Source organism: Lissotriton vulgaris, chromosome 2_1, assembly GCF_964263255.1.
Source record: "Lissotriton vulgaris chromosome 2_1, aLisVul1.2, whole genome shotgun sequence".
NCBI lineage: Eukaryota > Metazoa > Chordata > Amphibia > Caudata > Salamandridae > Lissotriton > Lissotriton vulgaris.
Window position 1 is genome coordinate 1,439,395,173 of NC_141687.1, and position 24,020 is coordinate 1,439,419,192.

Genomic DNA, 24,020 nt, shown 5'->3' on the forward strand with positions numbered 1-24,020 from the left:
TTGACCATCCAAACAGCTATAAAAACAAAGTCTTAAACCTCTTAATATCTCAGTATCTCAATGATTTCCACTGTTCTCTATCTGGATGAGGTTACTGTTTTCGCATGGTAAAACGTCAATATGTCAATAAACGAAAAGTACCTGTGACCATGACAGTTAGAGTTGCCTGCACTGCCTGGCAGATCAGGTTGTCCAGTGCAAAGACCCAGTGTGGTTTGATATGATGCTTCCGTAATACGAGTTTCACCTAGAGGATAAAAAAAACACAACAGTATTATCTAGCAGAAAAATAAAGCATCCACTGAAAATGCCATACATGGGCAGCAGTAGCATTGGCTTCACTAATGCACACTGAACAAATACAGTGAAGGCAGGAGCAGTGCAGTCCTTACTAACTCATCGAACCACTATAACATAGAAGTCATCAAAAATCGTTCATGAAAAGACACACACACTACAGGTGTCACAGAAGCAGTAGAGCAAGAATTGTACGCACTGAGGAGAAAAAGCAGGCGAAGCAGTAGTGACAGCATCACAAAGCGGCAGCAGGGTGAGCTAGAGCAGCAACAAATGTAGGCTCCATGTACACTATGGTACAGTATGAGCAGCAATGCGAGCTCCATTAACACAATGAAAAGAAACAGAATGCAGAACTAGAGTACAAACTTCCTATTGGCAAAAAAGAGAAATTATGGCAAATGCAATGAAAGGTGGCAACTCGTACAATGGATGCAGCACTGGCAACAGCAATGCAAAGTTCCATCTCTCACTCACATACACAACAGCTGGAGCAGGGACAGCTGTTGTGAGAGTACCAAAGATGAAGAAACACTAGCACCAACAAAAATACATAGAACATGAACAACACTAGGAACAACAGAGAAAGCTTAGCTAACATAAAAAGTATGGTGATCGGTAGTGCAAGTTTAACTCACACAATTAAGTGACTCAGTAGACCAATCCACAGCAAGTGTGTGAAGCACTATCACGTCACCGGACATAAAAAGAAAAGTAAAGGGAAAATGACTTTTCTATAAACATTAAATTAAGTGTGAGGTACCTAGACAGGTTAAATAATTAGTTGCATGGCATATGTGCAAGACATCAGCAGTCAATCAGTTAGATTATTAGTGTGAGAGAGTTCTCGTCTTGCTCACTACTCACAACTTCTTGGAAGCTGAACAGCAATCCCTGGGTGCTAGAGAGGGTAAGTCCATCTACGTGAAGCCGAGCCCGCAGATGGAGCAGGTCCTGAGTCAGCTTTGTGCAATCCGGGGACCCAGTATAGTTGTTTAGGAGGCACACAAGCTCAGAAACATGATCCCTGGAGAGCTGCGTCCCATCAGAACTCTGAGAGAAGAGAGTAAGAGAGATTCAGAAAGTTACAGAGTGATAGATTAAAACATAAGAAATTAGGAAAGAGAGCAAAGGGGAACGCAAAAAAAATGGAGTGGGAAATAAAGTGAGTTGGAAACAGTAGGAACATTACAAATTTCGAAAACCAGCAGCAACAATACTGGTAAAAACAATCTTGTTCAGCATGGTCTCTACATTATGGTGGCACTTAAGGGAAAGTACCATAGCTAGCATTGATGGCTCACAATACAAAGCTTCCTGCATCTGTGGGTTGCCTTTTATCAAACAACGGAAAACAGGTTCATGCAATTCAGCATCTAATGCTGGATTACACCAAACTGTTGGCTTGTTCAGTGGTGCGCTTTACATAGCAGACGGCTAATATTAGGACATTAGAAACAAATCAAAATGTAGTTTGGAAAATATATATACCCCAATACATCACCCATTCAGCTATGTTGTAAACTCCTCTCCGCTAAACCTCCCTCATTTCGGGCACCCACAACAGGCCTTACCGCAAATCCATACTGCACCTCTCCCAATCCAATGACATCCAGATTGTTAACTTTTGTGCTGTGCACCAATCAGTTGCCTAGTAGCTAGGTTAGTGGTCTGTCTGTCTACATGCAATAAATAAATGCACAAAAAACAAAAACCTAACACACTTATGAGCTACGCAGCAAGAGAAGGGAAAGCCAATGAGTCAAAGAGGTTTTACAATATCAATGAGTTTGAGTTTTCTTGACATGTCCATATCGTTATAAACACTTTCTTTGCTTTATTTCCACAAAAAGAGCAACATATGCCAAAGGTTTATAAAATTACATTCAATATGATATGGAAATGTCACCTGGCACTAAACCTTTGTATCATTGGCTATGTTCCTATGGCAAAGCTTGATGTAACCAACTAGAAGTTGTAACTCATTATCTGAGAGACAATATAAAGTCTTCAAACTGTGAATAATTCATAGAAATTTCTTTTTGTCACAGAGGAATGTTCAATTTGACATTGTAGGAAGCTGGTTCTGTATATACCATACCAAAAAGAGGTATAGTATGCACAGGGTCCTGGGGAACCCCAAAGGTAGGCAGAGGTAAAAGTAGACAGGACCTTACTCTCAATTTGTGTTAGTTATAGGTGAGCTGTAAAGCTTTATCAGACGGTAGTGTTAAGCATTTGTTGTACACACTCAGCCAAGAAATGATGTCATACACTCAAAGAATGAACTCCAAACCAATTTGTTTGTATCAAAAATATTAGTCATTTTATTTCTGGAACTAAGCCAAGTATGGTGCAGATAAGTGAAACAATACTTTGCAAAATCGTATGCAGTGATTTACAGTTGAATGAAGGCTCAAATGCAGTTGGTTGAATTACAGGTAAATCAACAGATCAAAATTACTTTTCAGTTACTTTACAGATTACGGTGCTCTTTACTTTTTAGGTTACTTTTGCTAATCAGTGTGAAATGCCTAGATATCACACAGACATTTCCTAGACAAAAGGTAAGTAATTCAATTTTAGTACATTTGCAGTTTTTGTAGGTTTCATACAAACCAAGTCCACACTTAAAACCCTCAGCGGCACTACGGCGGATGTGTGCTGAGCCCCAATGTTATTCAATGAAGGACAGGGGGTCGTCGGTTGGTGGCTTCTCACGAGCAGGCCATAAGGTTGTGATAGCAAAGCTCCTAGACCTAGGCTCATGGCAAAGGGGGATCCGATTTAGTACCCACGTTGCACCTACAGAGGCACAGGGACAGCAGGCTGCTGGTTTGGAGTTGGGTGCCATGTTTTGAATGGGGATTCTCAGGTTGCAACAAAGGCTGCAGACTTGGGGACGAAGAACTTCTGGGGGTGACCACCGGTTGGAGAGGTAAGCTGAGATGCCTAGGGATGCTAGGACACCAAAGGCCATGGGACGACGGGTGCAGGGGTGTCTTTAGGTGTCAGGTTTTTCTTTCCAGCTCCGGTCACTGGATCCTCCAAATAGGGACTGCAGGCATTGTTTGGTGATTCGAGGCAGGCCCGAATTCACCAGATCTCAGGTCAGGATCGCAGGGAAGACCTCCTCGTGGTGTGGGGCCACTCGAACCCTAGGCGTCGGGTGCAGAGTAATACAGACTTGCAGATTTGGCCAGACCCAAAGTCTATGTGTGAGCAAATTCGGTGTTCACGGGGAACAAGAGGGCAGCTGGTTGCAGGACACACAGGGATTTCATTGGCGTAGGTTCGCGGTGCGGAAAGGCTGGTAGGGCTGGGGGGCTGGGACCAAGTCAGTGGGCGTCGTCCTCTTATTAGTTCAGCACTGCTTCTTCGGTCCTCCTCCTCTTCTTCTGGTCGGTTCTTGTCTGAGGAGGTAACGTTCGGGTTGCCCTTAAATACTAGATTTAGGAACATTACAGGTGAGTAAAGGTCGGGACCAATGGGTCCTTCCTTGAAGTGGGTACACCCCCTATTATGCCACCTGTTGGACGTGGCCCTTCTGGCAGGTTGACCCCTGAACTTTTTGCTTTTTAATGGTGACCTGGTGATAGTGATTTTTGGTTTCTGTGCACTTTACCACTGTGTCCCAGGGTAAATTGCGTGCGTGTGGTGAGGTTGGCCTGCCCTCCCATAGGAATGCATGGGGAATGTATGTGTCCCTGGTAGTTCCTGATGCGTGGTGAGTGCAGGTGCAAGTTTGGTATGTGCGGACTCGTGTGATTAAATGGTGCGCAATGATGTATATGGAATGATTGTGTCTAGTGTGGTAGTGCCACTTCTAGACATTGGTGTGTGTGTGCAGTAAGGGTGCTGGCATGTGATTGGCTGAAGCAGGCTGGCTCCAGGAGTCCGGATGGGTCTGCCCCGGTGGTGAGTGGAAAGATTAGCATGCTGATGTGAGGGAGGGGTGCACCTGGGACCTGAATAGGGCTGGGCTTTCCCCACACAATGCTGGCTCCGCCCCCTGTGGTGCGACTGATGTCCCTAGCCTGGTCAGTGACAAGTGAGAGGGGCTGAGCACTTCAAGCGTGCTGAAAACCAGCTGCGACTGGTTTTCCCCCCACCCTGCACCTAAAGACAAAGGTTTTTACTGTATAAAAAGGGGCTGTGTCCCCTTACAAAATGTTCTCTTCCTGGATTCTTTTCCTGAGGGGGGCTGCTACTGGGCGCCAGGAGGACTGCCACTGGGGATTGCCTCCCTGCCTAGGAGGGCCCTGTGAGCTGGCTCTGGGCCCAGCCTTGCCCCCCCCCCCCACCTCCTGAAGGACTTTGTGCTGGTCCGTGGATTTTTGGGACCCTAGCGCCTGGAAGCACTTGATTTTTGCCTAGCGCTTGAGAGCACTTTATTCTGCCTAGCGCTTGGGAGCGCTTTTGTTCTCAGCCGGTGCCCACCCGGCATTTGCCCCGTTTATTTGCCGATTATTAAGTACCCTGGCAGGTGCCCACCCCGCAAGGGAACTGGTGCCGTTTTGTGGCCCCAAGCGAGTGCCCACCTCGCTTGATATTTAAATTGAAGAGGGAGCCTACCCCTTGTGTACCCCCTTGAGATCACTGCCGCAGCACCGGGCCGAGGAGACACCGAGGGATCAGCCGCTGACGTCACCCGGGAGCCGCACTGCCATTGGTGGAGGCTGCGGGAGGCTCGCCGGGCGACATAAGCGGTGATTGGCTGCCCCGAGGAACAGAAGAAGCAGGATGTGGCAAGAGCCTACTCCGCGCTCCTGCACTGCCTGAGATCACCGTTGCCGCCCCCCCCCCCCTGGGGCTCCCAAGAGCGAGGGAGAGCCCCGGAGAAGTGAGGGGAGGCCACGACACCGGAGAGTCCTGAGGAGCGGGAGCTCTCCAGCCAGCCGCTGCGAGACCCGGTGAGTGCCCGTGAAGGAGAGGGGGGGGGGGGACATTGCCGGTGCCTGCCCCTCCCCTCCAGAGCGAGGGTCGTCGTGTCGGGAGGCCCGTGGGGCCTCACTTGAGTACGAGTTCCCCAGGGAGGGACTCCACTGACCGGGCAGAGTTGAAGAAGGAGCCTAGAGAGGCTCCGGGGGCATTGCTTTGTTACTGAGCCCTGAGAGGCTCCAGGCGGTCCATTTGTTGACGAGCCAGAGAGGCTCGTGGGGGCATAATTATTCTAGGGACCCAGTGGCTCTCGAAGGCTGCATTTGTTTTCGAGTCCCCCGAAAGGGACTCCATAGGGGGCATTGCCCTAGTGTGGTAGAGCGGCCCCAGAAGGCAATGGGCCGCTCCCCCTGGCCCCACAGTTTATTCTAGAGCCCACGAGGTTCTTGGGGACATTTATTGATTTTGAGTCCCCAGAGGGAGGACTCCAATGTTGGAGCCACATTTGTTTGGAGCCCGAGAGGCTCAGGGGGACATTGTAAATGTTTAGGGCCACGAGGCTCCAGCGTTGACCCCATTGTCTACACAGATGCCCAGCACTTAGTGGGCAGCTGCTACGTTTAGGCCCCTGACATTCGGGACAGTCACTGGTTGTGGCCAAATGTGATTTCTGCACAATTGTTCTTCCCTGCACCTCTGAATTTGTTTTAATGCGTCATGTGCTCTTTCTCCTACACCGCTGAATGTATGTTTATGCATCATGTGTTTTTCCCTACACCTTTGAATGTTGTGATGCATCATGTGTAATGTTCCTATGCTTATACCCCTAAATGTATTGCGATACTTAGGTGGTGGTTCTTTCTAGTATAGGTGTTGCTAGTACAGTTCTGGTTCCCTGCGTGACATTCTCCTAAGGTGGTTAGGGTTGCGTGGGTGATGCTTACCTGTTACCAGTGATTACTGGTTGTGTGCTACATTTCCTATTTTGTGCTACAGTGATTTTATATTCTATGTTCTACAAAGTGCTATTTCTAACAAGTATTTGAGTTCTAAAAGTGCCTATTCCTGACAGTGGTCCATGTGGCCCCGTCCTGTACATACATCCCATGTAAATTCTGCCCGTGCCTGTTGGCACATTGTAAAGTGTTTGGTATCTAATGTGTTTGGTGTAATACAAAGGCTATTTTTATACATAACCTTGTGTGGAGTTTCCTTTGTGGTGGGCCTTGGGTGTTGTTGCTGGGTGCGCGCGCAAACGCTTAACTTACATAGCCTCAGAGTTTAGCCTTACTGCTCGTGTCACGTTACCAAGGGGGTGAGCAGGGGTTATCTTGGTGTGTAACTCTGAGTGGTGGTCTCTGACTGACTTCGGGGCAAGCCTTGGCCAGCCAGAGATCCCATTTCTAACACCACCCTCCAGTGGGAGGGTGGCATATGCTTCTTTCTGGTTGGCTGCCCCCCCCCCTCCTCTGTAAAATGGCAGGTACTGAGAGTTGCGCTTCACCTTGCCATCACCACCTTGAGGGCACACCTCCCTTCCTCACTTGGTTTTAACTGCAGATTCTCCCACCCACTGAGAGGGTCCGAATCGGAGGGGTCCAGTTGCTGAAAGCAGCAAATGGCTGGGATAGCTCACAAAAGCGGCAAGCCTTTGAAGCTTCCCCTTCATAGACCCAGACAATCCTGGGGGATGAGGCTTGGCACCTTGTCCCAGGATGTGCATTGTTTCAGAACCCTGAAAGCAGCAGGTCAGTCAAAAATACTTATTAGATTTTGTTAAAAACCATGAAGGAGTTGATAAAACACTTAGTACAAAATGGTTAAAAAATGGGGACTAAAAAAGTACAAAGTGTCGAGAGCAGCAGGATCTCGACCCAGGAGTCCACAAACATGTCTGGGGGGTGGCAGCTGGCGAGCAGCCACTTAGCCAGGACAGGAGAGAGCCAGGAGAGATGCCACGTTTTTCAGGTGGCATCTCTCAAAAGGCCCTCTGTGTGCATTTTTCATTAAATCCCACACTGGCATCAGTGTGGGTTTAATGTGCTAAGAAGTTTGATACCAAACTTCCCAGTTTTCAGTAAAGCCATTATGGTGCTGTGGAGTTTGTAATGACAAACTACAAGTACCATATACTCTTAATGGCATTACTGTACTTACAATGTCTAAGAATTGAATTAGACACTGTAGGGGTACAGGGCTCATGCACCTGTACCCTAACCACTGGTATAGTGCATCCAGCTAGAGGTGTGGCTGACCTATGCCAGGGCACTGTGTTGTAGGCATGGGACACAGGAATGTGTTCAAGTCAATGTGTACTTCAATCAATCAATCAAAGACATTTATAGAGCGCACTACATACCCGTAGGGTCTCAAGGCGCTGGGGGTGGGGGGTGCCGCTACTGCTCGAACAGCCAGGTCTTCAGCTTCTTCCTGAAGGAGAGGTGGTCTTGGGTCAGGCGCAGGTCGGTCGGGAGGGAGTTCCAGGTCTTGGCGGCCAGGTAGGAGAAGGACCTTCCTCCTGTAGTCGCTCTTCGGATGCGGGGGACGGCGGCGAGGGCGTGGTTGGCTGATCGGAGGTGGCGTTTGGGAGCGTAGAAGTTGATTCGGCTGTTGAGGTAGCTCGGGCCTTGGTCGTGTAGGGCTTTGTGTGCGTGGGTGAGGAGGCGGAAGGTGATTCTTTTGTTGACGGGGAGCCAGTGTAGGTCTCTCAGATGTCCGGAGATGTGGCTGGTTCGTGGGATGTCGAGGATGAGTCTGGCTGAGGCGTTCTGGATCCGCTAGAGTCTCTTCTGGAGCTTGGCGGTGGTACCGGCGTAAAGGGCGTTGCCGTAGTCCAGTCGGCTAGTGACGAGGGCCTGGGTGACGGTCTTCCTGGTCTCGGTGGGGAACCACCAGAAGATCTTCCGTAGCATGCGTAGGATGTTGAAGCAGGCCGAGGAGACGTTGTTGACTTGCCTGGTCATGGAGAGGGAGGAGTCCAGGATGAAGCCCAGGTTGCGTGCATGGTCTGTCGGTTTGGGTGCGGTGCCCAGGGCGGGAGGTCACCAGGAGTCGTCCCAGGCGGAGGATGAAGAGCCCAGGATGAGGACCTCCGTCTTGTCTGAGTTCAGTTTCAGGCGGCTGGTCGTCATCCACTCGGCTACCTCTTTCATCCCTTCGTGCAGGTTAGCTCTGGCGGCGGCGGGGTCGTTGGTAAGGGAGAGGATCAGCTGGGTGTCGTCGGCGTAGGAGGGGGCTCATGTAGACGTTGAAGAGAGTAGGGCTCAGCGAGGATCCTTGAGGGACGCCGCAGATGACTTCGGTGGCCTCTGACTTGTACGTTGGTAGGCGGACTCTCTGTGTTCTTCCGTCGAGGAAGGAGATGATCCATTCCAGCGCCTTGTCCTGGATTCCGATGTTGCTGAGGCGCTGTACTAGGGTGCGGTGGCAGACAGTGTCGAATGCCGCGGAGAGGTCTAGGAGGATGAGGGCCGCTGTTTCTCCGTTGTCCATCAGGGCTCGGATGTCATCGGTGGCGGCGATGAGGGCGGTCTCGGTGCTGTGGTTGGCTCGGAAGCCAGACTGTGAGGGGTCGAGGGATCCATTCGTCTCGAGGAAGGCGGCCATCTGCTTGTTGACGGTCTTTTCGATGACTTTGGCTGGAAACGGGAGGAGCGAGATGGGGCGGTAATTCTTGAGTTCGGTGGGGTCCGCTGTGGGTTTCTTGAGTAGAGCGCTGAGTTCGGCGTGCTTCCAGCTCTCAGGGAAGGTGGCGGTGTCGAAGGATGTGTTGATGATGTCTCGTAGGTGGGGTGCGATGACAGCGTCGGCCTTGTTGAAGACGTGGTGAGGGCAGCGGTCGGTCGGCGATCCGGAGTGGATGGAGTTCATCGTGCGGATGGTGTCTTCGGTGCTGATCGGGGTCCAGGCGTGGAGGGTGGTGGTGGGGGGTGGTTGTTCGGTCGTGGTGTGCGTTGGTTGGTTGTTGAAGCTGTTGTGTATGTCCGCGATCTTGTTGTGGAAGTATGAGGCGAGGGAGTTGCAGAGGTCTTGCGATGGGGTGATGTCGTTGTTTCCTGCGCTGGGGTTGGATAGCTCTTTCACGATGTTGAAGAGTTCCTTGCAGTTGTGTGCGTTGTTGTCCAGCCGGTCCTTGAATGCGGTTTTCTTGGCGGCGCGGATTAGCTGGTGGTGCTTCCGGGTGGCCAGCTTGAAGGTGGTCCTGTTGTCCGGTGTAGGTTCCCTTCTCCAGACTTTCTCGAGGGCTCGGCAGTTCTTCTTGGAGCTCTTGAGTTCGTCGGTGAACCATGGGGCTTTCTTGCTGCCGGGTCTGCTGGGTGGGGTCCTCAGCGGGGCGAGCTCGTCCGCGTACTTGAATAACTGAGCGCAGCTGGGGGGGGGAGGGAAGGGGATAGAAAGAATATATATATATATATATATTCTTTCTCTCTCTCTCCCCTTCCCCCCCGCCCAGCTGTGCTAAGTATATATATATATATATATATATATATATATATATATATATATATATATATATATATATATATATATATATATATATATATATTACCTACTGGCGGTCGGCAAAATTGTAGGGACCGTTAGCCCGATGTGCCTTTGCTGGGTCTCAATATATGTGCTCCAGTGGATTTTGAGAAATTAACGTTTAAAAAACAGATATATCTGTGACAGCGTCCCGGATAGCGCTCCAGATCGCATACTTTTCGAGTAACGGAGCTTTGCGAAGCGAAGCTGATTGGCTCTCTGGTGTCTGTCAACATTCTAAACAGTCCGGTGCGGCCGCCATCTTGTCTCTCGGTAGGATCGAGAGACAAGAGGAGGAGAAAAACGAAGGGGGAATTTAATGAAAGGGGGCAAGGTAGACTCCTCTTGACCCCCTAGGAATGATGTTGGGGTTATTAAAGGGTCCCGTGGGGCAAATAAAAAAAATTTGATTTTTCGTGGTAGAAGCGCTTCTCGGTTCGCGAACCGGGTCGCAAACTGGTAGAGAATCGTGAATTCGCCATTTTGTGTTTCGATTTAATTAAATTACAAGATGGAGGAAAAGCAATGTGAGTATTGGGTATAAGGGGGTATGGGAGACGTATCCTGACCCCCTATGTTTTCTGAGGGTGGTTGAGGAGGCTCATATATGTTGATACTTGTCTTCCAGCGGTTGAGCGTGAGCGTTTTTTTTTTTTTTTTTTGCCGCTTGACTTCTGTTAACGTTCGATTCGAAGGAAATCAAGAAGTGTTGACCGCCATTTTGACACTGCGAGTAAATATATTGTTAAAAATAATTGTTATAAATTAATCCGTATTGATAAACATTGTCTGCGCCATCTTGCTTTTTTTCCAATGCCACACTTTTGTCGTGCACGGCAGCCATTTTAGATGCCTTGACCAGACCCACTCTCTGCACGCCGCCGATCCTCAGCATGGCTCCCCACCCTCGCAAGCATCTCCCCCACGCACTGGTCACCCCTGCTCTCTCTCTCATGCATGGGCCATAAACCTCCCCCCATCTGCGCTGCTCTTCCCTGAGTATCACACCCTGTGCCCGCCCGACACCTTCCTTTCACCCTATTCACTACCGCACCCTCTGACACTCCGCTTCCTCTGTGTCTGATTGTCCAGGCCGGTCCCAGGCTATCACCTAGCCCTGCGGATGTAGTTTATGGCCCCAACTGTAAAGAATCACCCCTGTTCAAAGGAGTTACAGTAGATCAAGGCCCCCACCTCATGAGATCCGTCACACCACACGTGTTCCTACTATCTGATAACGATCCTGTATTGTGATTGGGGAGGGGATTCTCACTGTAAGGGTGTGTGGGACCGAGCCTGAAGCGGAAGATTGCAGGGATGCCTTTTTGTACACCAAAGTCTTCACAATTATGTGTCACATTAAAAATATATAGTACTCCAACAAAGTAGTAGGATTATAACACTTTAATAACTTATAAATATATACAACGCTCCAACAAAGTAAACACGTTAAAAAAATTACTTTTTAAACAACTATTTACATGACATTGCTTTAACCAGGATAGACAAAGAAATGACACAATGATGTAAAAGTTTCTGAAAGAAATGCCAAGAACGTCCCATGTGAAAGTGAATTTTATCTGGCAATTTTTTTCTTTTCCTTCTCATGAAAAGAAAGTTAATGCCAGGTTCGTTACATGCCTCATCTGCAAAAAAAAAACTCTCGAGAGGGACCGAAAAAAATATAGCTATGGTAATCATACCATGCATCGGCACATGGAGAGGTGGCACCTTCTTAATTATTCTAAAGCACAACTTCGAGATTTGGTGGATAACCCCCGACCGGCAAAAACATCCACCAATGACTTAGCAATAAGTGAGTCAGAGGCAAGGGAAACGGTCCCAAATCTGCAAAAGAACTTTGGGCAGATGAGATTGACTTGTGTAGCATGTGGAAAATTAATTTCATGTGGAGAGATGAGTATTACTTTAATAAATAGATCATATGAAAATCATCAATGTCCAAAACGTCCTAGAAAGTAATTTTTGTCATTTTTGAGGAAGAGAGATAACCTACAGTGGTACGGGGTCGTTTTCGTTCGTACTAGGGGGGCCAGGTGACATTCCTTCGGGGTGGCTTAGGGGCATTTAAAACAACTTCCCTGATACAGGTAGCATATAAAGTAGAGGCTAAATACCAGGATCTTTATCGATTGCTTTATGCTGTACAAAAATGAAAAACACATACAACAAACCTGGACCATTCATATTTTCAATGTTTCTGCGTACTATACTTTTTAACCCTTAACTAATTGAGCAGCTTCATTTCACCTAAATGTTGGTGCCCAAATACGGGCCTACAACCCCGTGGGCCAGCCACGGAGCAGGCTGGAACTGTAAATGGGGGGGGTATTTATTTGTGGAAAACATAACAGAGAGTCAGTGGTCGTTGATTTCATAGTAAAAAGTGCGACAAGTGCAACAAAATCATATTGATAATTCATTGTGAGCAAGTACCAAAAGTGTCGACAATTCGAACCTTCAATAATAAATACAGTAATCAATGATGATATGAACTTAATATCAATTCATTGTTCGAACGTGTAATCAGTACCCGTCCCATGTCAATTCATTGTTCGAACGTATAATCAATACCCATCCTGGATCAATTCATTGTCCGAACATATAATCAGTCTTATCCCATATCAATTCATGTGCTAAAAACGGAATACATATCTCATGATATCAAGGCTGAGCAATCGGGGCACAACAAGGAGTTGAGAGTTTCATTTGTACCGGCGCCATTTTGGGTGAGGTCAGGAAGGTCCAAGTATAGTCAAAATGTCTCCACCAACTCGTGGTTGGACCGGGACCTCTTTCGGCAGTCCAAAAGTTTTCGTTAAAGGGTAGCAGAGGGGACTGCCGACATGAACCATCAGTCAAAGTGGGGTGGGAGGCAACAATCTCTCCTACCGGGTCATACTGGTGTCCCACCGAAAATGATCAAGTTGGTAGTCTTGCAGAATTTTGGTCATTTCAAGACTGAGGCCGGCGCCGGCATGAGCGCGCCGACGTCCCGCGGCTACGACGTGGTCGTTCCGTGGGTGATCAAGGCAGTCATTCCCCATCGGGGGTGTCTGCGGGGGTCGGGGGCCCCCGTGGCTCTTATAGAATCTTCAAAGTTGAGGAGAACGTTTCTGGACGCAGGACTCATTTTCTAGTTGAACTCAGAAGCGCCGTTGCACCGCAACAGTGGACGAGACCCTCGCTGGGTGAGCGGAGCATCATTGCCTCGCAATAGTGGACGAGACCTTTTGTCGGGTGAGTGGAGCGCCGCTGCATCGCAAGAGTGGAGGAACCCTTGTCGGGTGAGTGGAGCGTTGGGGGTGCAGCTGAGGGGCCCCCACCTGGGGGGGTGGGAGAGGCTCGTTCGTGCCGCCTCTCCCTCCCAGCGCACCCCACGCCGACACCTGGCGTTGATATCCGTGATGTCCGGACCAGGCGATAAGAGGGGGGGGAGGGGGGGGGGGCGGTGGTATGTGCAAGACATCCCCCCCCAGTGTGGTCGCAGCCATTATTGAAAAAAGAAGAAGATACCGTCGGCCTCGGCTCCTCTCCTGGTCCACCTTATGCGACGACCCTTTTGTTGGGTGAGTGGAGCGTTGGGGGTGCAGCTGAGGGGCCCCCACCTGTGGGGGTGGGAGAGGCTCGTTCGCGCCGCCTCTCCCTCCCAGCGCACCCCACGCCGACATCTGCCGTTGATATCCGTGATGTCCAGACCAGGCGATAAGTGGGGGGGGGGGGGGGGGGGGGGGGGTCGGTGGCATGTGCAAGACATCCCCCCCCCCCCCGTTGTCGCAGAAACGAAAGAAGAAGGATCCCGTCGGCCTCGGCTTCTCTCCTGGCCCACCTTAGGCGATGACCTCCCCGGCCGACGGCTGCCAGCAGGACCCGCCCTACACGTGCCGAAGGCCTCGTCTTCCGGATGGGCGTAGTCGCGAACCTGTTGCACTTCGGGAGTTTCCGGAATGGGGGTAGGTATCTGCTGATTTGTATCTATTTCATGTTACCTTTATTGGGCGTGGCGGGCGGTGGGACAGACATGCTTGGAGCAGTGGGGGGGGTGGCGGAGCCTAGCTACCTCGTGGCTGCCGTAACGTCAAGCTTGGCTTCTTTCACCACTTCCATGTTTCTTATTTCTAGCGAAGTCAAAAACTCATCAGTGGCCTACTGATTTTGTTCGATTTCTTTCCCTTCCTTTTCAAGTGTGTTTCATGCTAAAGTTTCTGTTTAACAGGATACAGTGATTACTTCGTATTTTACATATGTCTTCTTTATTAGGGGTACTCTCCGGCTGAGCCAGATGATGTACCTCTAATAAATGGTCCGGGTGGAACTAGTTTCTCAATCAGGGGGGAGTAGATGGGCATGACAGATTACAACGGGGGACAAAGGTCCGCATTACCCACCCTTCACTACTTGCAAAGACTATTCCACGTTATTTGCAAACAGAGAATACCTCAAGAGAACTATTCCTTGAACAATAAATGTCCAGCCAATCAATCAATCAGTGGGGAGAAAAACAGGCATGACGGATTACAACGGGGGCCAAAAGTCCGCATTACCTATCCTTCACTATCTGCAAAAGGAGAAAGAATATTCCTATTCTTCTCTGTTTGTAGACAGGGAATATCTCAAAGAGCAATAATCGATAAAAAATTAGTAGGATTATAACACTTAAATAACTTATAAATATATACATCGCAACAAAAACAGTAAACACCTTAAAACATTTTTTATTAAAACAGAAGCAACAATGACAACTAACAGTAGTGATATCCTGGGCGGGTGATGGAACTGGGATTGTTAATGGAAAAAGATCTACAGAGAAAGGTATTGGTGAATTATACTTCTCCGGAAATTTAAAACTCACAAATGTTTCATTTGTGTAATGGTTTCAGGTCAAACGGATTGTGGGACTATGTTCAGAATGGAAGAGTCACCAAAAGGCAAAAAGTACACTCATGTATGAAAATCTTACTATTAATGCTTGACTGAGGCCAAGGAGATCAGAGTGCATGAGTCTCATGCTCGATCGATTGAGCTAGCCGGATCGGGCAACAGAAAGTATAAAATAGTTATGTAAATAGTTATTTAATAAAATGTTTTACCCTGTTACTTTGCTGGTGTGTTGTATATATTTATAATATTTGCATAGGGTTTGTCGTTATTTTGGGTGGGGTGGGTGGCGGAGCCGAGCTGTCTTGCAGCCATCATGGTGTGGAGCTAAGTTCATCTCACTAGTTTCGTATTTCTCATGAGGGGTTGTTCTTAATGTTTCTATTTTAGCGAGGTCAAAAAGAGATCCCATTAGTGGCCTACTGATTTTGCTCGATTCCTTTTGTTTTTTTAAACGATTTATCACTATCTGCAAAGACTAAACAGAGTATTGCGATTCTGTGCTTGTTTGTAAATAGAGAATGAACCAAAGAGAACCAATTCTAAAACAGTAAATGCTTGGATAACAATCAATCAAATAGAGAGGGCAGCAGGCACGACGGATTACAACGGGAGCAAAGGCCTGCGTTAACTAACCTCCACTATCTGCAAAGAGAGAGTACTCCTAAGAGAAAAGAGGGGGGGGGGGGAGCGTTCAAAGCACATCAGCGTGCATAAACACGAAAATGTTTTTACCTATCACGTACTTGACATTTGACAGCTTTTGATATTTGCTATTAAAAAACCATTGAAATTCACTGAAAAAAACCATAGGTTATAGACCATATATAGTTAGGAATTAGCATTTACAAAACCTTGAAAATTCACTGAAAAAACCATTGGTTATAGACCATATATAGTTAGGAATTAGCATTTACAAAACCTTAATTTACTCGCACAAAACCATAGAAATTTGAATATATAGTTAGTTGAAATAACTATATATCGTGCACCCGCAATCCACTGCTGATGATGTCACATATTACATCATTCATGACATGGTCAGTGACATCACTGATGACATCACTGATGACAACTCAAATGACATCACTGATGACAACTCAAATGACATCACTGACAACATCACTGATGACATCAATCATGTGATAATATGATCAACCTCTTCAGACTCTAATATAACCTTAGATACACTCAGAGTAAACAGACACTCACAGACTGTCACTCATCCATGGAGTTACTCACACACCTAGTCAGTCATGCACTGAATCAATCACATCTCCATTTCCTCAACTATACAGTTATACACACTTTACTTATTCAAACATATTCTAACACATATTTACTCTCTTATACAATCACTGATACAAGTTTTCAATGATCCATTCAGCCACTCACACATTCACTGGCTCTTATACACATTAATTTATATATGTGAACTCTCACATGTACTGTGTTTTACATATGTACTTACTTTGACATGTAGCACTGAGATATCCATTCACTCACCAATACACTCGTACACAGTCAACCACCCATACAGCTGTTTCCACATGCAGTTTTGAGCCCATAGATCTAGTGAATCAACTGTTCACACATGTATGCACAGAGTCACACACCCCCCAGCCACCCCCACATACACACTCACTCTCCCATACAAATACTTGGGCAACCAATCAATAACCCATATAGTTACTCATATAGCTACTGATCAACACATGCAGCAGTTCATATAACAGATATAATGATGCACAAATTAAGACAGTTTAGTCACTAACCCATGCACTCAGTGAGACACATTTAATCACTCTCTCATACAGTCAGTCATGCACCTCCTAAATCCTTCATCCAGATACTTATACATCCACTCATTCTTCAATATGTAAGACATATTTTAACTTTACAGAAACATACAGTCACTGGATGATGTCATCAGTGAGGTCATCAGTGATGTCACTGACCATGTCATGAATGATGTAATATGTGACATCATCAGCAGTGGATTGCGGGTGCGCGATATATAGTTATTTCAACTAACTATATATTCGAATTTCTATGGTTTTGTGCGAGTAAATTAAGGTTTTGTAAATGCTAATTCCTAACTATATATGGTCTATAACCAATGGTTTTTTCAGTGAAAATATATATATATATATATATATATATATATATATATATATATATATATATATATATATATATATATATATATATATATATATTCACAGAAAAAAACCATAGGTTTTAGGCCATATATAGTTAGGAATTTGCATTTACAAAACCTTGAAAATTCACAGAAAAAACCATTGGTTATAGACCATATATAGTTAGGGATTAGCCTTTTCAAATCCTTATTTTACTCACACAAAACCATTGAAATTTCATATATAGTTAGTTGCACTAACTATATATCGCGCACCCGCAATCCACTGCTGATGATGTCACATATTACATCATTCATGACATGGTTAGTGACATCACTGATGACATCTCAAATGACATCACTGATGACATCTCAAATGACATCACTGATGACATCACTGATGACAACATCCAGTGACTGTATGTTTCTGTAAAGTTAAAATATGCCTTACATATTGAAGAATGAGTGGCTATATAAGTGTCTGGAAGAAGGATTTAGTAGGTGCATGACTGACTGTATGAGAGAATGATTAAATGTGTCTTACTGAGTGCATGGGTTAGTGACTAAACTGTCTTAATTTGTGCATCATTATATCTGTTGTTCTACAAACTGCTGCATGTGTTGATCAGTAGCTATATGAGTAACTGTATGGGTTATTCATTGGTTGTCCAAGTATTTGTATGGGAAACTGAGTGTGTGTGTATGGGTGGCTGGGAGGTGTGTGACTCTGTACATAGATGTGTGAGTAGTTGATTCACTATATGTATGGGTTCAAAAGTGCATGTGGAAACAGCTGTATGGGCGGTTGACTGTGCATGAGTGTATTGGTGAGTGAATGGATATCTCAGTGCTACATGTCAAAGTAAGTACATATGTGAAACACAGTACATGTGAGAGTTGACATATATAAATAACTGTGCATAAGAGCCAGTGAATGTGTGAGTGGCTGTATGGATCATTGTGAACATGTATCAGGGATTGTATAACAGAGTAAATATGTGTTAGTATATGTTTGAATAAGTAAGGTGTGTATAACTGTATAGTTGAGAAAATGGAGGTGTGATTGATTTTTTGCATAACTGACTAGGTGTGTGAGTAACTCCATGGATGAGTGACAGTCTGTGACTGTCTGTTTACACTGATTGTATCTAAGGTTATATTAGAGTCTGAAGAGGTTCATGGTATTATCACATGAATGATATCATCAGTGATGTGATCAGTAATGTCAAATGAGATGTTATCAGTGATTTTATCAGTGATGTCATTTGAGATGTCATCAGTGATGTCATCAGTGATGTCATTTGAGATGTCATCAGTGATGTCATTTGAGATGTCATCAGTGATGTCATCAGTGATGTCACTAACCATGTCATGAATGATGTAATATGTGACATCATCAGCAGTGGATTGTGGGTGCGCGATATATAGTTAGTGCAACTAACTATATATGAAATTTCAATGGTTTTGTGTGAGTAAAATAAGGTTTTGAAAAGGCTAATCCCTAACTATATATGGTCTATAACCAATGGTTTTTTCAGTGAATTTTCAAGGTTTTGTAAATGCAAATTCCTAACTATATATGGCCTAAAACCTATGGTTTTTTCTGTGAATTTCAATGGTTTTTTAATAGCAAATATCAAAAGCTGTCAAATGTCAAGTACGTGATAGGTAAAAACTTTTTCGTGTTTATGCACGCTGATGTGCTTTGAACGCTGCCTCCCCCTCCCCTCTTTTCTCTTAGTAGTACTCTCTCTTTGCAGATAGTGAAGGGTAGTTAACGCAGGCCTTTACCCCCGTTGTAATCCGTCGTGCCTGCTTGTCTCTCCATTTGATTGATTGTTATCCAAGCATTTACTGTTTTACAATTGATTCTCTTTGGTTCATTCTCTATTTACAAACAAGCACAAAGTCGCAATGCTCTGTTTAGTCTTTGCAGATAGTGAAAAATCGTGAAAAATCGTGTAAAAAAATAAAAGTAATCGAGCAAAATCAGTAGGCCACTAATTGGATCTCTTTTTGACCTCGCTAAAATAGAAACATTAGGAACAACCCTTCATGAGAAATACGAAAATAGTGAGATGAACTGAGCTCCACACCATGAGGGCTGCAAGACAGCTCGGCTCCGTCACCCACCCCGCCCAAAATAACGGCAAACCCTATGCAAATATTAAAAATATATACAACACACCAGCAAAGTAACAGGGTAAAACATTTTATTAAATAACTATTTACATAACTATTTTATACTTTTTGTTGCCCGATCCGGCTAGCTCAATCGATCGAGCATGAAACTCATGCACTCTGATAGCAAGCGTTGCTACTGATGCTATGCAGACCAAAACTGGTTTTCAGTTTGTACATTCTTCTAGATTTTTCCATCCAAGGTTGGTTGAGTTTGTAGAACGATGGCTTCAGATTTTCAACATACGGTGTGCGGACTGGGAGGGGGCGCTTGGCTCCTGCCCCCTCCCCAAGTAAGATTTTCATACGTGAAAGTACGTTAATGGTTTTGGTCCCTGAGTTGCTTCGATGTCACTGCCATTCTCAAATGGCATAAGTTCTGGATGTTGGGTGCCATAGTTCAGAGTTCTGAGCAGCGCTTGTAACACTGTCTGAAGCTTATTTGCACCTACTGCAGCTTCACTATTCTCAAAGTAAGTGAGGGCCGTTTGTGGACCTGACTGCGTTTGAAAACAATGTGATATGGTACCTCCCTAAACCGCTTGACGGAGGCCCCCGAGGGGCGGTGTGATGGCACGGACTCGGAGAAGACGCTTGGCTCCGACCCCCTCCCCAAGTCTTATAGCACTGGTGTAGCCTGAGATCGCCCCCGACATAGGCGGCCGGCTCCCGGGGTCCGGCGGAACTTTTTGCCTTTTGATGACTCTTCTATTCTGGACCTTGTCCCACAATCCGTTTGACCTGAAGACACGCTGTAGTGGGGCGCCCCTTTACCGTTTTAGTTGCCATTCCGCCCGCTTTTGCTACACTGTGCCTCTTCCGCCATTCAGCTGTTTACCGCCCGCTCTTGCGACTACAGCGTCTCGCTCACCATGTAGTTGAGTTGCTCCCGGTCTTGCGATGCAACGATAGGCGACTGCCACAGGACTCTCAAAATGGCGGCCGGCTCTTCAGATATGGGCGTGGTCCACTAAAATGGCCCTGGGACACCTTGGAACTCGGACGCTTGCCTGATAGGGCTTGGGTCCCATTCTCGAAAGCGTCCCCTCAGCCGTGAAGATTCTACAAAAGTCTTGGGGGCCCCCGACTCCCGCAGGCTTCTGGTGGGGAGCGGCTGCCATGTTTGCTCGTGGAATGGCCACGACGGAGCTACGAGATGGTGGTGCTCTCATGCTGACGCCAGCTTCAGTCTGAAACATCCAGAAACACTGTAGACTACCAATTCGATCAGTTCCGGTAGCGCCCCAACATGACCCGGTAGAGGAGAACTTGCCCTCCCCTCTTTGACTGATGGTTCTTGTTGCCTGTCCCCTCTGTTGTCATTTAACAGAACTTTTTGGACTGCTGAAAGGGGTTGTGTTCCGAACGCTGGTTGGTGGAGACATTTTGACTATATTCTTGACCTACGTTGTCGCGTAATGCGTTATATGACACGCCGCGTTAGCGCACCCGGAAGTGCTCCGGTGCGCGAAGCGCAGCTTCCCGGAAGCGATCCGGGGCGCGGCGCGCAGCGCGTAACGTAAGCATAACAGTTCATGTGACTTGTTAATAAAACTTTTCATTGGTTCATTTTACTTTTGTTATTTTAATGATGAAAAGCTTGGTCATATGACCTAAAAATTACGCTTTTTATTGGTTTCGAACATTATTTTTTTTAAACATATATGTTATAATGTTCCAGGCTAATGTACTTTCCCGGAAAATTTACAACTGTCCTGCAAGTAAAATATATTCCTTTTTCGAGAAAAAGGGCGTTTCTTCGTCCCATGACGGAGCCGTTGAGTAAAAGAGGCTCGGCCTGCTGTCTTAGTCGCCGATACGCCTGATTATCAGATTCTTATCGATCACTTTATGTTGCAGGAGTGGAAAACACAACTGCCCTTGACCATTTATCTTAACTGCGTTCCTACGTATTATACCTTTTATCCGTCATGTAATTGGACTGCTTTATTTCACTTGCCTTTTACTGATTCGAAAACAGTGACTAAAAGTAAAAACTTTACCAATGTAAATACTACTACCATGTTTTGTTTTAAAAACCTTTATTGTGAAAATGTCAGTATACAAATACGGGCCTATAACCACGTGGGCCGGCCACGGAGCAAACTGAAATCGTATATGATGAGGAGACATTTACATTGTAGAGGAACGTAACGAGCGGGCCATTAGGTTGCAAGAACTAAGGTGTCTAACAGTTGCGGAATCGGTGGACGTACATTTTGTAATTAAAATACGACAGGGCCACTTACAAAAAAATTATCTAGATATACATTTGCGGGCAAGTACCATGGGTGACGTTAATTCGAACTTTCAATAGTACAGTAATCAATAACACATCAGAACTTAATATCAATAGGGATGTCGAAATATTCAATCAATTCTCGTCCCCGCCCGCCATGAGCATCAAAACTGCATTCATATCTCGTGATATCAAGGTTGTTCAACCAGTACACAACAAGGAGTTACGAGTCCCATTTATACCGGCGCCATTTTGGGCGAGGCCGGGCAGGTCCAAGATATAGTCAAAATGTCTCCACCAACCATCGGCCAGACCAGAACCCCTTTCGGCCCTTTATGCTACAAGATGGTGTCTTCCATTCAGAAAATATTGTTGGCAGCATTTTGAAAGGAAAGATAAACAGCCGTTCTCCTAGTGAGTCTCACATTGTTACATTTAGGAAGAATGTTGAAGAGTAGTATGTTGAAAATCTGAAGCCATTGTTCTGTAAACTCTCAATCAGCCTTGGATGGAAAAAAAAATCCTGAAGAATGTACAAACTGAAAACCAATTTTTGTCTGTATAGCATCAACAGCAACGCTTGAGTCAGCTTTGTGTGAAGCCGCCATTTTGATTCAATCAATAACGTCCCCCTGCACACATTCAGGGACCTGGTCGTGTCTTCAGGTCAAACGGATTGTGGGACAAGAAGCAGAAAGGAAAAGGAAAAAAGTTCCGCCGGACCTCGGGAGCCGGCCGCCTATGTCATGGGCGATCTTTGGCCACACCAGGGCAATAGTGAAGCTGCAGCAGGTGCAAATAAGCTTCAGACAGTGTTACAAACACTGCTCAGAACTCTCAACTATGGCACTCAACATCCAGGACTTGCCATCCGGATCTTGGCGCCTTGTGCTGGTTCCGACCTATTCACACATCGGTCCACTACTGACATCACCTCATAAGCCAACGGGGCACCCCACGCCGACTTTCGGCGCAGCATTGTAGGATGGCCACACCAGTGCGGCAACTTGCTGGACACCACCTCGGTGCCATCCGGATCTCGGCGCGTTCGAGTCACTGTACCGCAAGAGTGACCGGAACTCAGCTGGACACGCCGTCTTTCGGCGCAGCATTGTAGGATGGCCACACCAGTGCGGCAACTTGCTGGACACCACCTCGGTGCCATCCGGATCTCGGCGCGTTCGAGTCACTGTACCGCAAGAGTGACCGGAACTCAGCTGGACACGCCGTCTTTCGGCGCAGCATTGTAGGATGGCCACACCAGTGCGGCAACTTGCTGGACACCACCTCGGTGCCATCCAGATCTCGGCGCGCTGTGCTGCCTTCGGCCTACTGTAGCCGCAAGTGCGGACGCAACTCAGTTGGACGGCGAGTGAAACGCTAAGGGGCGCCCCACTGCAGCCGAGGAGCCTCCATCTTGGGGGAGACGCACAGCCCCCACTGACTGACGCGACCTCACAGGCCAACGGGGTGCCCCACGCCGACTTTCGGCGCAGCATTGTAGGATAGCCACACCAGTGCAGCAACTTGCTGGACACCAACTCGGTGCCATCCGGATCTCGGCGCGTTGTGCTGGCTTCGGCCCATTCGCACATCGGTCCGCTACTGACGCCGCCTCACGTGCCAACGGATTTTCTACGCTTTATGTAGCCCTATGCCGCATAACAGGTCATGTGACTTGTTTATAAAACTTTTCATTGGTTCATTTTACTTTTGGTTTCCTAATGATGGAAGGCTTGGTCATATGACCTAAAAATAACACTTTTCATTGGTTTAGAACATTTTTTTTTCCCAAACGATGAAAGCCCCACCTTGTTTCTGGATGTTTCAGACTGAAGCTGGCGTCAGCATGAAAGCACCACCATCTCGTGGCTCCGTCGTGGTCATTCCGCGAGCAATCATGGCAGCCGCTCCCCACCGGAAGCCTGCAGGAGTCGAGGGCCCCAAGACTTTTGTAGAATCTTCACGGCTGAGGGGACGCTTTCGAGAATGGAGCCCAAGCCCTAGCAGGCAAGCGTCCGAGTTCCAAGGTGTCCCAGGGCCATTTTAGTGGACCAGGCCCAAATCCGAAGAGCCGTCCGCCATTTTAAGAGTCCTATGGCAGCCGCCTATCGCTGCACCGCAAGAGTGGGCGCAACTCAACTACATGGTGAGCGAGACGCTGTAGCCGCAAGAGCGGGCGATAAACAGCTGAATGGAGGATGAGGCACAGTGTAGCAAAAGCGGGCGGAATGGCAACTGAAACGGTAAAGGGGCGCCCCAGTACAGCAGACGAGCCTCCACCTGGGGAGGCCCGTTCACGCCACCTCCCCCACGCCCCCCCCGGGGCGCCCCACGCCGTTTTTCGGAGCAGCATTGTAGGATACCAAAACCAGTGCGGCAACTTACTGGACATCACCTGGGTGCCATCCACATCTCAGCGCGTTCTGCTGCCTTGGGACTATTCGCACAACAGACCGCTACTGACGAGGCCTCCCCGCGCACCCCCCGGGGCGCCCCACGCTGTTATTCTGAGCTGCATTGTAGGATACCAAAAACCAGTGCGGCACCCAGGTAACATCACCTGGGTGCCGTCCAGAACTCAGCACGTTGTGCTGCCTTGGGACTATTCGCACAAAAGACAGCTACTGACCATTGTTGCTTCTTTTTCCCAAAAAATGTTTAAATGTATTTACAGTTTTTGTTGCGTTCTATATATTTATAAGTTAATAAAGTTTTATAATCCTACTACTTTGTTGGAGTGCTATATATTTTTTAAAAATCGGGTGAATGGGGCCTTGAACCGGGTTATTGTCATGTGTGGCCTTTGGAAGTGTGCTGCTACAGGATCGGACATTTCAAACTCAAATGCACGTTCTT

At 46.9% G+C, this 24,020-nt stretch overlaps 1 protein-coding gene across 6 annotated transcripts in view; it reads right to left on the bottom strand.

Moving 5' to 3' along the window:
- The window catches only part of LOC147732719 (mitogen-activated protein kinase kinase kinase 5-like), a 1,007,398-nt gene that overhangs the window by 195,090 nt on the left and 788,288 nt on the right, over positions 1-24,020 (bottom strand). For all 6 annotated transcript variants that reach the window (XM_086957271.1, XM_086957270.1, XM_086957268.1 and 3 more), the window contains 2 exons: positions 1,165-1,350; positions 142-247 (listed from right to left, as the gene is read on the bottom strand). In XM_086957271.1, the coding sequence (XP_086813397.1) occupies positions 142-247; positions 1,165-1,350 (292 nt within the window). The remainder of the gene's footprint in view (positions 1-141; positions 248-1,164; positions 1,351-24,020) is intronic.